Source organism: Elaeis guineensis, chromosome 9 (assembly GCF_000442705.2).
Source record: "Elaeis guineensis isolate ETL-2024a chromosome 9, EG11, whole genome shotgun sequence".
In the NCBI taxonomy this organism is placed as follows: Eukaryota; Viridiplantae; Streptophyta; class Magnoliopsida; order Arecales; family Arecaceae; genus Elaeis; species Elaeis guineensis.
Window position 1 is genome coordinate 94226488 of NC_026001.2, and position 13795 is coordinate 94240282.

Consider the following 13795-nt stretch of genomic DNA (forward strand, 5'->3'; position numbering starts at 1 on the left):
ACTTACTAATTTGACTATTAACTGTACAGGATCGATGTGTCTGAAATACTGCGAATCGGGTGAGACAGACCATCGCGCACTGTGAAGGTTCGAGGCTGTTCGCTTGCCATATCGAGTAGATGGTAAGTAATTTTTATTTAGCATGTTTTAACTCTTTAACTATTTAAAAAAATTTTTATTAATTGTTCTCAAATTGCAGAGAGACATAGAGAATGGCAAGTTGCTTGGTAGGATCGAGATCTACCAGCAGATCTACTAGCAACGGTCAGAAAAGTGGATAGTGGGGAGCAAAGAGATTTATGTAAGTTTTTTCAACTACTTTTTTTGTTGATATTTTGATTTTCAATATAAACTTAGAATAGCTATAACTTTAATTTTCAGGATCGTATATTAGAGATTAGATCTCAGCATACCCTGAGGGCTCGACTGCATTCACAGATGATGAGATCTATGATCAGATATTTGGTATGAGATCCTGTTATATTAGGGGGCTAGGCCATAGGATCAGAGCTCTCCATCTTTCCGCTCATTCAGGGTTGACATCCATGCTGCCTGCGATGTCCGATTGGAGGAGCTATAGAAATAGGCTACTGAGGATCGACAGCTGATGAGACAGATAATGGAGCAGATGGCACAGATGGAGCTGATGATGGAGCTGGTGAGGCAGTAGCAGGTTGGTTTGTTGTCTTCCATCCGTTCTCCTTCTCCAGATGCCGATGCTTGATGGCCAGCAATTTGTTTCTATATTTTTTTATTTTTATTTTAGATCTCTTATAATTATTAAATTTATTTTTCTATAATTATATTTTAATATAATAAAATTATCAAATTTAATAATTTGTAGATTTATTTTTTATTTTTTATTTTTATTTTATAGATTATAAATATAAAATATTTAAAATATAAATTAAAAAATATATATTTATATTTTTTAAAAAATATTATATTATAATTAGTGATGAAATTATTTATGATGCATTATTTCTGTCGTAAATAATTTATTTTTTTTAAATTTAAAAATTCTTTTTAAAATTATTTGTGATTGAATTTTTTTATCGTAAATAATATTTTTTGTGACAAAATTATTTGCGACAGATTATTTTCATCACAAATAATTTATTTTTTTAAAATTTAAATTTTTTTTAAAATTATTTGTGATTGAATTTTTTCATCGCAAATAATTTTTTTTGGTGATGGAATTATTTTTGATAAAATTTTTTTATCATAAATAATTTATTTTATTAATTTTTAAAAAATATTTAATTTATTTATTAAATTATTAGTAATAAAAATTTTTTGTCATAAAAAGTTAATTATTAGCAATGAAAATTTGATTTCTTTCGTAAAAAATTATCTGCGACCAAATTTTTTGTGATAAAATATTAGCGACAGAAATTCCGTCGTAAATAAGTATTAGCGATGAAAATTTAGTATTTGTGATATTATTTTTGTATCATAAATAATTATTTTTGTTCATTTTTTGACTAACTCATTTACTTATGGAGAAATAGTATGAAATATTAAATTTTAATCATATTTGGATCAAACCTATTTTTAGTTCAAATGGATAATTCAGATTGGCCCAATTAGATTTAGGTTGGGCCTGAGTCCGGGCTCCGGGCAGGCTCAGGTCTACATTATCATCCAAAAGCGAAATTCCAGCCTTACCAATATAGTCAGTAGGCAGCAACTATCGGTGAACCGTTGGTAATAGATGGTTTTAATTGCTGTCTTTTCCGGAACATAGACAACAATTTTCTGTTGGAAACTGTAGACCACATAAAGACCCAGATTCACAGTTAAGCAAAACATGATCAATGCTTTCTGTGGTCCTGTTACTGAAGGTGCACCAAAGATCTAATTTTCCTGATTGTGTCCGCTGTTTAGAATTTAGACCCTTGTGCTGAGTGTGGGTCTTAAATTGGAAGTGTTTGTTGAATTATGAAGTTTTTGTTTGGTTTTGTGGGGTTGGATAGTTCCATCCTAATCTAATTCATCAGGTTTGGCATTATGGATGAGTTGAGTTGGGTTCTCATCAGGTTGAATTCAAGTTGGTTAAAAAATGTTCAACCTGAAATCCAATTTTACTGTATCAACCAAACTATCTAGAAATAGAAAAAATTGATGACCAAGTAATAACTTATAATTGTGACAATAGACAGAATGGTGATATATGCCAATTACACTAGATTTATTTTGTGGATGGCTATTCCTTCCGAATTATTAATTATTTTATTTTTCGATTTTTATGGATATATTTATTCAAAACTAGTTTAATACTTTTAAATTATTCAGAAAAAAAAAATCAAAATCTTATATATGACTCAGTAGTAAATTTTATATATGATCCAAAAGTTTAAATAATATTTTTTGATTAGAAAAGATTTATCTGTCAACTTTAGAGAGAGAAAGAGAGAGAGATCTATCAAATAATATTATTCAAAGTGAAAGCTTATGAATCTTTTGATATGAAAGTGAGACCGTTTTTACAAATTAATAGTATAAAGATCAAATGAGAGCTTGAACAAAACTAGATAGGAGGTGCCAAATGCATGGCCGGTATGGTTGGTAGGAGTCGTTACCGACATCCTAGGTTTGAGTCCGGCCTTCACCGTAATAAAAGGAAGGGCTGTACGTCCACCCCTTTAATTATAGAGAATGACCTCAAATGGTACCACTTGAAGACAGAAGAACAAAGTAATTAGGTAAAAATTTGAGAGAAACCTGAGGCTTGAGACCTGAGAAGTCCTAACCTGCATTTGAGAGAGAGAGAGACTTGAGAAGTCCTAATTAACCTGCATGAGAGTGAGAGTGAGAGAGAGAGAGAGAGATGCCCTAACCTGTACTAGACCTTCATCAGAGAGAAGTCCTAACCTGCATTAGAGAGAGAGAGAGAGAGAGACTGAGATACTTGAGAAGTCCTAATTAACCTGCATGAGAGAGAGAGAGAGAGAGAGAGAGATGCCCTAACCTGTACTAGACCTTCATCAGAGAAGTCCTAACCTGCATTAGAGAGAGAGAGAGAGAGAGAGACTTGAGAAGTCCTAATTTAACCTGCATGAGAGTGAGAGAGAGAGAGAGAGAGAGAGAGATGTCCTAACCTGTACTAGACCTCCATCAGAGAGAAAGTGACATAAGTAGTCAACTTAGGCCAGGTTAGGCTACTTCCAAGCTTTAATACCAGCCTGAGCCTTCCTAGGCTCAGACTTGAAAGGCCCAACTACGACCAGAGCCCGAGCTTCTTGTGGGCCATGGTTGGATCAACACCATCAAGACTGATTTGCTCCAATTGATTATTGTTTAGGCTCCATCACAACTGTTCGGGTTGTATCTTTAAAGAACGACCGGTCTTCCTTCGCAACATTATCCATTGGATCGCATCCACACAGATCTCAAAGCATTTCAAATATATCCATTGGTTATCTTACATGGATCTTGAAGCAATCATTTTGCGATCCAACTGGGGATCCAACCGTGTAGTTAGCCTGTCTCTTTTGCAGCCTACACCAATAACATGAATTAGTAAAGAAAATGAGTCTTTCAAAAACCGACCAAGACCATGGACTTCTATTTCCATAATTCCCACTTAGTTGTGGAACATTTTAGGTGTTGATTCTTATGGTTGTATTTATTCAAGAATAATATAATAAATATGCAATTTTACCAAAAAAAAATAAAAACCAAGACCCCTGGTCAAGGGGCAGGCCTTAACCAGGTCAATGGTATGTCCATTTTTTTGGTTTAAGTCACTTTTTTTCCCATAAGAGAAGCACTTTTGGTTCGAGACATTTCCATCTCCATACATATAGGATCAAGCCATTATGTCCAGTAAGGCAACCACGTCATGCTCATGAGTTCATCTAGGTGCTTTTTTTTTTTTTTTTTTGGGGTACAAACAGAGTCAAAAAAATCAGAATACAAAATATCTCGCAAGACCGAGAACAATCCAATTAGATGCTTTTGAGTTGCACCGGAAGAATGAACAATTATGTCCCTATCACTTTTTTGTCCATTCAAATAGAACTCTCTCCACTTGACCACCCCTACTCTCCAAAACCTTGAGAAAATAATTGAAACATCTCTCATTCAATCTCATTCCTAAGATTTTTAAAATAATGTCGAGCATCTTCACTCGAAAAATATAAAATCGCCGTCATTCTGATGCGTCGGTCACCTACCAATGTGTTACTTGGTAGGAGATAGGCCAAAATTATCAGGTAACTCCCCACTAGAAGTACTATATGGGTTCCCTACAGACGAAGGAACCTATTGTCTGATATGTGGTTCATTTGAAAGATAGATACATGGCCTAATAAGCTTGTGATTTCAGGTGTTGCTTCATGTCCTCAAGAAAATATCATATGGCTGCTCATTCCACTCCACATGCCTTGACAAAGCACTAGAAGCCTCTGAACCCCACCCTCATGGAGGAAGACCAGAAAGGTCACCTTTTCTTTAATTACTAGTGTCATTTCCCATGCCTCTTGGGGTGTCATTGGTTTGTGGCCACACTTGTCCACTCTTTAACATCAGTTTTGTTTTTTTGAGAAGGAAATGATGATGCCAACCAGGAGGGGAAGAAAGAAGAGCACAGTTGACAAGTCAGGGAGCATCATAAATAATTGGATCTTTTATAGGAGAGGAGAAAATGGAGGCTGTTGGCAACCACTCCCAGAAGTCTAAAACAAATTGGAGATGACTTCTGTTGATAGGGAATCCATTGCACCCTGAAAGCAAAAAAAATGGTAGCATTCAGCCATAGATATATGGGATATAGCTTAGTGACTATTATTTTAATTACCGTCATATTTTAACTATAGAAAGCAATTAGTTCACAAAGGAAAATGAGCCATTTGCTTATATTTGTGAAGTCTCGGGTGGCCAATCCTAATTCTAGTATCACATTTTCTGTGAGCAAAAATCTGTGAGTTGTTTGTAAATTATATGTACAACAAATAGGAAGGGACAACCATCAGGTTGAGCTGGATAAAATACAGACTAAATCAAATACATGATGATCGAAAATTTATCAGTCAGAACCTGACTTATTTATTAAACTCATCAAAAATTCAGATCCAAATCTGATCATTTTATTAAACAAGTAATCTTGCTCGATTTGCAATGGGTTGACACAAACTAAATGGGCTAAAAGTTAAGCATTGCCATCCATATAAACAGGAAATAAAATTGATTTGATTTCTATTTAGAGAACATTTATGCCAATTGTTTGGTGAAATATACATCAGCGACCAATACAAATAGGTTGTAAAATATGTTGTACGAGGACCAGAAGAAGAAGATACCATCTGCATGCGCGGAAACCCTCTTGTATGCTCTAACAATGCCTGATGTGGAGATTATTTCTTTTGCCTTAAAATAGTGAACATAAGACAATTAAATTGAGTTGTTAAGTCCCTAGAGTACTATGAAATTAACATTATGGTGGGAGGAAAGCTACCTTTGATTTTTTATTTTCCTAGTTACATTCTTTCATTATTATTTGAACGCAAGACAACCTGCTTATCAAATAAGTACTCCAAACTGAAAGCAACCAAGTAATTAATATAGCAAATTAAGGCATGTCGTGCTTTTCTTTTCTTTTTCTTTTCCTAAAAATTACTTATCTTGGGGCAGCAAGGGGAGTGTCATACATTGTTATGTTCATAAGACTAAGATATAAAATCTGTGTTTCTTATGTCTGTATATAGGTGATCTGCTAATAATTGTACTTTGGTATGAAAGATCCAAATGCATTTAATTTCTTACAAGGTCGAGGAGTTAAAATTTGCAAACAAACAAATGGTGAAATGAATGATGGAGACATAGTTGAAAAAGCTAATATATAATCTCTAACTTCATGATATGTTAATTTTTTCTTCGGGAAATAAACTTATATAATTAGTCTAATTTATAGATCAAACATCATAAAAGTTATTTCTATGCAAGGTTGGAATCTTATCAATAATTGTTTATTTAATGGACATTATCCCTATATGTGGATGTGTTAAGCTTTAACAATTATTAGTGGTGCATTTCTATTCATGTATAAAACTTTGGGAGATGCAAATTTCTCCTCACCATACAACTTTTTCTTGAGGTAAAGCCATTTAACCTTTTTAGGGTTTATTTCTCGAGGAAAAGAAATCCTTTTAAAGGGTTATATGTATCATTTAGGTACTACATAACTTCACAAGATGAACCATGAGATCGAGATCCTATGCTTAGAAAGGTGAAGTTGCATAATAGATAAAATGGTAAAAAATTCTAGAATTCTAGCTTTTCTGAGAAGTCTTGAAATGATTTATTAGTTCCTTTCAAAATATAAAAAATTGTCGTTCCTTAAAAGTTATGCAATGTGATAACATATCATGAACACATGATTCACTTCGTGTTAATCTTAGCTTAACTTGATCAAACTTAGAGAAAAGGAAGCAGGGGGAGCACTTGTTCCTAATCTGGGATGCCCATCACCATCAGAAAATTCATCTCTCTCTCTCTCTCTCTCTCACAACTTTTTAATATTATTGTTTCTTCTTGGAAAAGAGAGTTCCAAAGCGTGTTCCTTCCAAGGATGAGGTTTGAGGATTCGTCCAACATCCCCCATGATATGAACCACAAAATCTAGAATCCACCCTCTCAAAACCACACTCACACCCACAAGTGGGACTGTGACACATCTTGATGTTTAGATGCTTCCGAAAAGGGCTACCCAGAAGACGAGTAAGGGGTACACAAGGAAAGACCCAAGCCCATTTCACATGATGGAACCAACCAAAAGCAGTGTATGATCGAGACTTTAGAAATCTAATAGACCATTATTGGGTTCTAATTTTATCAATGTTTCCATCTTTAAACAATTAAGGATACCTTTTGTCCAACAAAAGTAGATGCTTCTTCCTAATGTGTCCTCGCATCTAAGTTTGCAACTTTGAAAAAGCAGACATCAGGCCCCTAAGTTTCCTTATCTGCAAATGTTTGATTTTTTTTTTTTTTTTGATAATTAAATAGTGAATTTAGTAAATTTTTAGTTGAAACAACAAGTCATTAGTGAATTGCATTAGATCATGGGTGAAACTCATGAATGATTAAAAAAATGGCATTGATAAATATTGGAACATTATTTCTTGAGGAAAGGATAAATATCGGAACATAATTTTGGATGTATTGCCCCCTTATAGTGCTTTTAGGGCAAAATGGTGCCCACATCAACATGGAGAGTGCTATTAGGAAGTCTGAACAAGTTAGGTTTGTATTTTGCAATTTTTAGCTTGCTATCCTCATTAGGACAGGGAACTCATACAAATTAACAAATTACATAGCTGATCAATTTTTTAAGAAATTACATAAGCGATCGTTACTCTTGCATCGCTCTCATATTGCATGACTCTTCTATTGCTCCCTTTCAACTGGCATTCTACAAACTTCCACAGTGAAAAGCAACAAAAGAATTAGCTTAACTTCTTTCTAAAATTCCTGCTTTACGAAGCATTTTGCTACTTAATTATAGCCTAGTCTGACCTTTTTAACACCCAAGGAATATATTTTTCAATTGGTTTGCTACCAGTGTCTTAACAAGTAATAGGCCTTGGACTTTGAGGGTGAGGATCCGTGGACATGTGTTTAATCTCATGTCGATTATTTGTTAAAAAAAAAAAATCAATATTTATAGAGGACTAAAAAATTCAAATAATATATTTTTACTAGTCTTTTTAGATGAGATCATGACAGTACATAAAGATTTGTACAAATATATGTTTAGTCTTATATTGGGTGCTTTAGATGCAATAATCAAATTCCACCACTTGATTCTTATTTGTGATCAAGCATAAGAATTAAAAATAAAAAAATAACCATGAAAGAGATATACTTTGAGGTCTCTCCCTTTCCTCTGAAATGGCCAGTAACCTTATTTTGTGGGTGGTCCATGCATGCCACAACCATGGGCAAGCCACCAGCCAATTACCCCCTCAAAGGGTTAGAGAGAGAGAGAGAGAGAGGTTGGAGATGGATTTCCTTCTTGCTTCCTCCACTCAATCGATTTAAACCACTGCAGCCAATAAACAAACAAAGCTGAGTCCAAACAAAACAAGCAAGAATTTTTTTAAAAGAAAAATCTCCAAACACAATAATTGTACCTTTTGACGTCTCCTTTTACTCCTGCAAGCCTTCTTCAATCCCAACACGCAAACGTCTTTTGACCAGAAAAAAGAATTATAGAAACCAAAACGACACTTAAAAAGACACCTATTTCAGGAGAAGGAATAAAAACCTAGTGGGGAAAAAAAAAAAAAAAAAAGTAGATATCTTATAATAAAAACAAGCCGCACTCTGGCTTGAGATGGCTCAACTCAAATACTTCCTTCCATGCTGCTAGTGGAATGTGACAGCTCTTTCTTGCCTTTCTATCTCTCTTTCTTCTATTTATTTATATAAAATTTAGTTTTGCTTAAGCAAACAAAAAGATTTCCCCTCTCCCTACGGCAGCCATAGCTTTTCCACGTTATTCACGAGGCTCGACTGTATTACCATTATTACCCCTGGGTTTTATTTAGAAATTATAAAAATAAATTCATAGAAAATTCATAGATGAGAGAGAGTAAATCGTATGGATCAAAAAAATATATATATCAATTTATTTATTTATTTTTAATAAAAAGAATTAAATAAGTTGCATGCATAAGAAACAGATAGCGAATTTTATATAGAGCCGAAATGGTTTTGGATGCTAAAACAAATTGTATACTCGGGAGATAAAGATGCAAAAATAAATAAGAGCACGTATAGATTATGTATCTAATTAACTTCTCAATTTTTTTTTTCAAGATAGAAATTAAGAGTACTTTGATCAAAAAATTTGATGGATGAGATCTGAAATACCATATTATCCACTTATTTAGCAATATAATATTTATAAAATATTCTTTTAAGTTTCTCACATGGCTTTTTTTTTTTTTGTCATAATAATAGAATAGAAAGCCCGTATCAAAATTAAAGTTGAAAAAGTATACCATCATACAATGTTAACCTCAAAGACCGTGTCTTGTTTGAGACAATTGATTCTCATATATGATGGTTTCCTTTCTCTTGAGTTTCAAGGCATGATAACCTTTTGGCAATGAAGATGGGTGATGAATCAATTAAAAACTTTAGTTGTGTTAGTTACGTCAGATAATCCTAGTTACATAACATCAAAGGATGCAACCGAGATGAAAGCATCGGATTTTGTTGGTGATTAAACATGAAGTAGCATATAATCTCGCTCACACGACAATTATAAACCAAGAGGGCAACACTTGACCAGTAAAATGTGTTATATTGATGAACTATAATATTGAGCCATGCATCTGAAAGTCTAGCTAGCGCTAGATTTTATAAGCAAAATACTCCTTCGTTTTGTTGAGTTTATATTCAGCAAAAAAAAACATAAGGAATTTGTTGGCTTTTAATTTTGACAACATTACTAGGTTGGTCAAATAAAATTATGTGTACAAAAATCATAGAAGCTTATGCCTCATAGTGGATCCATAACTTTAGGAATTGGAGTATTGTCTACTCCATTTAAATTTCTCATGACAACTTTGGAAATCCTTTTCACACCTAGACACCAACAACTGCCATTCTCACTTTACATTATCTATTTTTATAGACAAGTTAGGATGGTTACATACAAGCTACTATAATTTGATAGAGGCTTTGATTGCAACATACAAAAACAATAACATATCCTTGGTAGAGTTGGTATCCCAAATCTTCCAACACGCCACTACTTTCCCCTCATCAATTTTGGCACCCAATAACATGCAGGAAAATACAAATAGGAAACTTGTCCCCTTAGTCCTGCAGGAAAGTTTCAATCTTAGCATCTTGCTACGCTAATGCTTCTAAACTTCCAAAACTCCTCAAGGGTATTCTTGTCTTTTAAAATTCTCTTATCTTTTCTTTTCGAGGAAAAAAAAAAAATTCTCGTATCTTTTCTTGTTTTATAGATATCCTGTCTGTCGTTTTGGAAGCAACAAGGTCCACAGCCCGTCTCTATACAAATTGGATTCCCTAACCCACTATTACTAACAAGATTACCATATTGCCCTTATCAAAAGAAAAATATCCCTATATCTCATCTCATGATGGAAAAAAAATGAAGGAATCAGAACGTGCTCTTTTTGCATAAATCTCCAAATCGATTGAGACCAGAGAGACCCGCATCAAAGGAAATTCACTAATAAAATGATTGGTCCCAGAATTTATCTCGCATAGGTGACGCCGATCCAATCTGTCCTCAATTCTGCTCCCAAAATGAAAATAACAAAAATAAGGCTCCCGTCAACCATCATAGATCTCGAACTCGAGTGATGAATGATAAATTTCATATTGCCACTACTGCTAGGCATACGATCATCGAAGTTGATTTTAAAAAAAATTTGAAAATAAGAGCCCACAAAGGTAAAAATATAATAAATTATTGTAACAAAAAAAAGAGATTTTCAGATATTCCAACCGAGTTATCAAAGTTGTTCTATCCATCTATAATTCTGTAATCTCAACAAGGTAATTGCTAAAGCATTATAGGAAACAATTGAGATGATAATAGGTAAAAATAGATTAAACTGGGGGGACTTCGATGAAAGTACTAAGAAATGAAAGTATGTTGTAGATAGGGGGGCTATAATGTGGTCTTAAAGAGCCAAGAAAATATATGCAGTTTTGCTGAGAGAGGCTTGTCCTACCTGAGGACACTTCACATGATAAGTTCTGAACCTTGAGGGTATTTTCATCACCCCGCTGGTCCACGGGAGGCGTTAGTGCTCTCCAGCTGTAAGCATGACGTCAACTTCCCCTACGCCATACGGCGGAGCCACTCCGCAGCCAAATGACCAAAACTACCCTCTAAAAAGGCGACCAGCTGGCGTCTCCTCTCCGCAAATGCCACAAAAATAGGGGTATTTAAGTCAAAAAGAGAAGACAATCGCCTCGCCCATTCCCTTCGTAAGGGCGCGTTTCGTACCCCAGCGATCTGATCCCCCCGCCGTCGGGCAGAGGGCAAGGGACATTTTTGACGTTTATCCCCCGTCTTTGGGCAACTTTTACAGAAAGGTCCTCCTTCTGTCCTTTTCGATAAAAAAAAATATCTTATATTTTTGGCTCTAAAATCCGTGTCGCCACACATTTGTTAAAATGCGTCAGAGGGTTTGAGTCTGGTTCACGCCACAGCGGTCGTCGCCTTCTCCCCGCAACCTTACTATAAAGCCAACCCTCGCTTTTCTCATATACAAACCCAACCCTCCTCCTCTCTCTCTCTCTCTCGGCCCTTCTTGCTTCCTCTTTTTCTGTGGCTCCTCTCTCTTCCTTGGATTTGAGACAAAAACACAAAAACAAAAGAAAAAATGGAACATGGGTGCTGTTAGTTTACAGACCCATTTGGATTTGGACTCTAAATATTTGATCCTGCTTCTAGCTTCAAAGTGACAAAGAGGTGTGAGTGGGGGGTGCCTTTGGTCATGGACAAGCCTAGTTTTATGAGGCAAGGAGTGCTGAGGCTGCCCCCTGGATTCAGATTCCACCCCACTGATGAAGAGCTTGTCGTGCAGTACCTCAAGAGGAAGGTCTTCTCCTGTCCGTTGCCGGCTTCCATCATCCCCGAGATCGATCTCGGCAAATACAATCCTTGGGACTTCTCTGGTTAGTGATACTACTCTTTCATTCAACTTGTACATAAATTTTCTTTGATAGTTGATTTTGTAATACATGAGATATTTGTAAACCCAGCACCACTTTCTCATCATCAACATGATAACAACCATCACTAGCAAAGTGGAAGTCTTTAGTTGTTTAGCATGCAGCTTTTTCTTAAATTTAAAAAAAAAAAAAAAAATTTAGCTCTATGAATGTAATGATGATGAAGATGATTACATTATTGGGTGGAGCTTGAAGGTGGTCGTTTGTTTTTTCTCTTTCCTTGTCTCCTTGCTGTTGTTTAGGTGGGTGCAAGCAAGAGAGGTATTTTTTCTACCTTAGAGAGGCCAAGTATCGGAATGGTCATCGATCGAACCGGGCGAGCGGGTGCGGTTACTGGAAGGCAACAGGGAAGGACAAAGCGATCGTAGCTTCGAGCAGCAACCAGGTGGTGGGGATGAAGAAGGTGCTGGTCTTTTATCATGGCAAGCCTCCAGGAGTGTCGAGGACTGATTGGATCATGCATGAGTATCGCCTCGCCGGCACTGAGACGAGAGCTTGTGTCTTCCCCCAAAGAAAAAACTCAACCCATGTGAGCTTTCTATCCTCTCTCTCCTTCCTCTTCTTAAGACAAATCTCCCCCAAATTGATATGTGCCAGCTTCTTCTTTATGGTTTTCTTTCAAAACATTAGTACTTTTCAAGAGAAGATCTTGCAATAGGAAGTGAGCCTCTATCTAAAATTGCTCTTCCAGCTTCTTGTCAACAAACCCCTCCTCTTTTCCCTCTCCCCTTCCCAACTACTGATAGAGCCTCTAAATAATTTGAGTATTTCACCAAGTACTTGTTTTATGTGTGGTCTGATGAAACTACAAAGAAAAAACTAAATAGAACCACAATTTGGGATAATTAATCAGTTCAAAATCTTACTAAATTCTGCAATACTTTTATGCAGAGTTCCATGGTTCCTACAAAGGATTGGGTGCTCTGTCGCATTTTTAAAAAGAAAAGAGCTAACACGATGGATGTTGATGCTGAGGAATACCGCGAAGAGAACCAAATTAGAAATGGTGGCATTGGGTTCATCGATTTCATGGGACTGCAACACAGAGATCAACAGCCTTCTTTGGCGTCTTCGTCAGAATCAAGCTGTGTCACCGAGCCTTCCGATGGATCAAGCAGTGGAGATGAAACTAGCTGCAGCAATGGTAGACCACTTCCATAAGGAAGAGAGGCTTAGAGTTCTTTTGCTTTGTTGTATCAAAACTAGAAGCCTCCCTTTTTTTTTTTTTTTTTTTTCCTTCCATGAATAACCATAAGCTTTTGACCCTAGGAATTCTAGCCTCTTCATCTCTTGTAAGTTTTCTTTTTTAACAACTTAGATACAAGAGATCTTTGTGGATCATCAGAGCTTATTGCTAATGTGGAAGAGATGTTTTCCTTAATGAAACTATGTTCTTTGTTAATCATCCTTGATTGTGTAATTCTGAGGTTGACAGCATTTTTTTTTTTTTTTTTTTTTGGTGTTTGCCAAGGCCTAATTACCCATAATATAAATGAGTGAAGAGGTGAAGGAAAATTAATGAAGATAACTGCAGTGGGTGCTTAATGCAGAGGCCTAATAGCACTAAAGTGCAAATGGTTTTTATAAGCGATAAAGAGGATCCAGTGATGTAAAAAGAGAGGAAGGAAAGCAGAGCAAGAAAGAGGAAGTATATATCCATGTGGTTTGTGAAAGAGATGCTTTTAGCCTTTGGGGCCATCTAAGAAAATAAAAGGGAGCTAGTCAAAGCAATCTGGGTCCCTTGACAAGCACCCATCTTGGCCAAGAATATTTGCACAAGATTTTGTTTTGACAAGGGAGGAGAAGAAACCAAGTCAGAATAAGACCCAGGACTTGGATGTGCTCATTGCTAAGCTGAAACTCTGACTTGGTCAAATGAGGCATGCTCCGTGGAAGAACAAACCTTGTAATCAACTCATGTAAAACTGTGACATTGCGTCTGAGACAATCTAAATGATAGTCATGTATCAAGATTTAGATTCTTAAAGTTGTTTTGTCAATAAGCTATATGACTGGACTTCAAACAAGCTTGGTAAAGTAATTTATACTGAAATTTGTTAAA

At 35.7% G+C, this 13795-nt stretch overlaps 1 protein-coding gene across 1 annotated transcript; it reads left to right on the plus strand.

Annotated features, from left to right (window-relative positions):
- Positions 1-11275: 11275 nt before the first annotated feature.
- Positions 11276-13138, plus strand: LOC105051041 (NAC domain-containing protein 83). The gene is made up of 3 exons (XM_010931305.3): positions 11276-11676; positions 11976-12262; positions 12625-13138. Exons 1-3 carry the CDS (start codon positions 11496-11498, stop codon positions 12892-12894), a joined length of 738 nt encoding a protein of 245 aa, XP_010929607.1. The 5' UTR covers positions 11276-11495; the 3' UTR covers positions 12895-13138.
- The last annotated feature ends 657 nt before the right edge of the window (positions 13139-13795 follow it).

What these genes read in the sequence shown, in the direction of transcription:
- LOC105051041 (XM_010931305.3), top strand. Translation starts at nt 11,496, where the DNA reads ATGGACAAGCCTAGTTTTATGAGGCAAGGAGTGCTGAGGCTGCCCCCT. An exon ending in CAATCCTTGGGACTTCTCTG is followed by an intron (nt 11,677 to 11,975) that starts GTTAGTGATACT and finishes GCTGTTGTTTAG; the next exon opens with GTGGGTGCAAGCAAGAGAGG. An exon ending in AAAGAAAAAACTCAACCCAT is followed by an intron (nt 12,263 to 12,624) that starts GTGAGCTTTCTA and finishes ACTTTTATGCAG; the next exon opens with AGTTCCATGGTTCCTACAAA.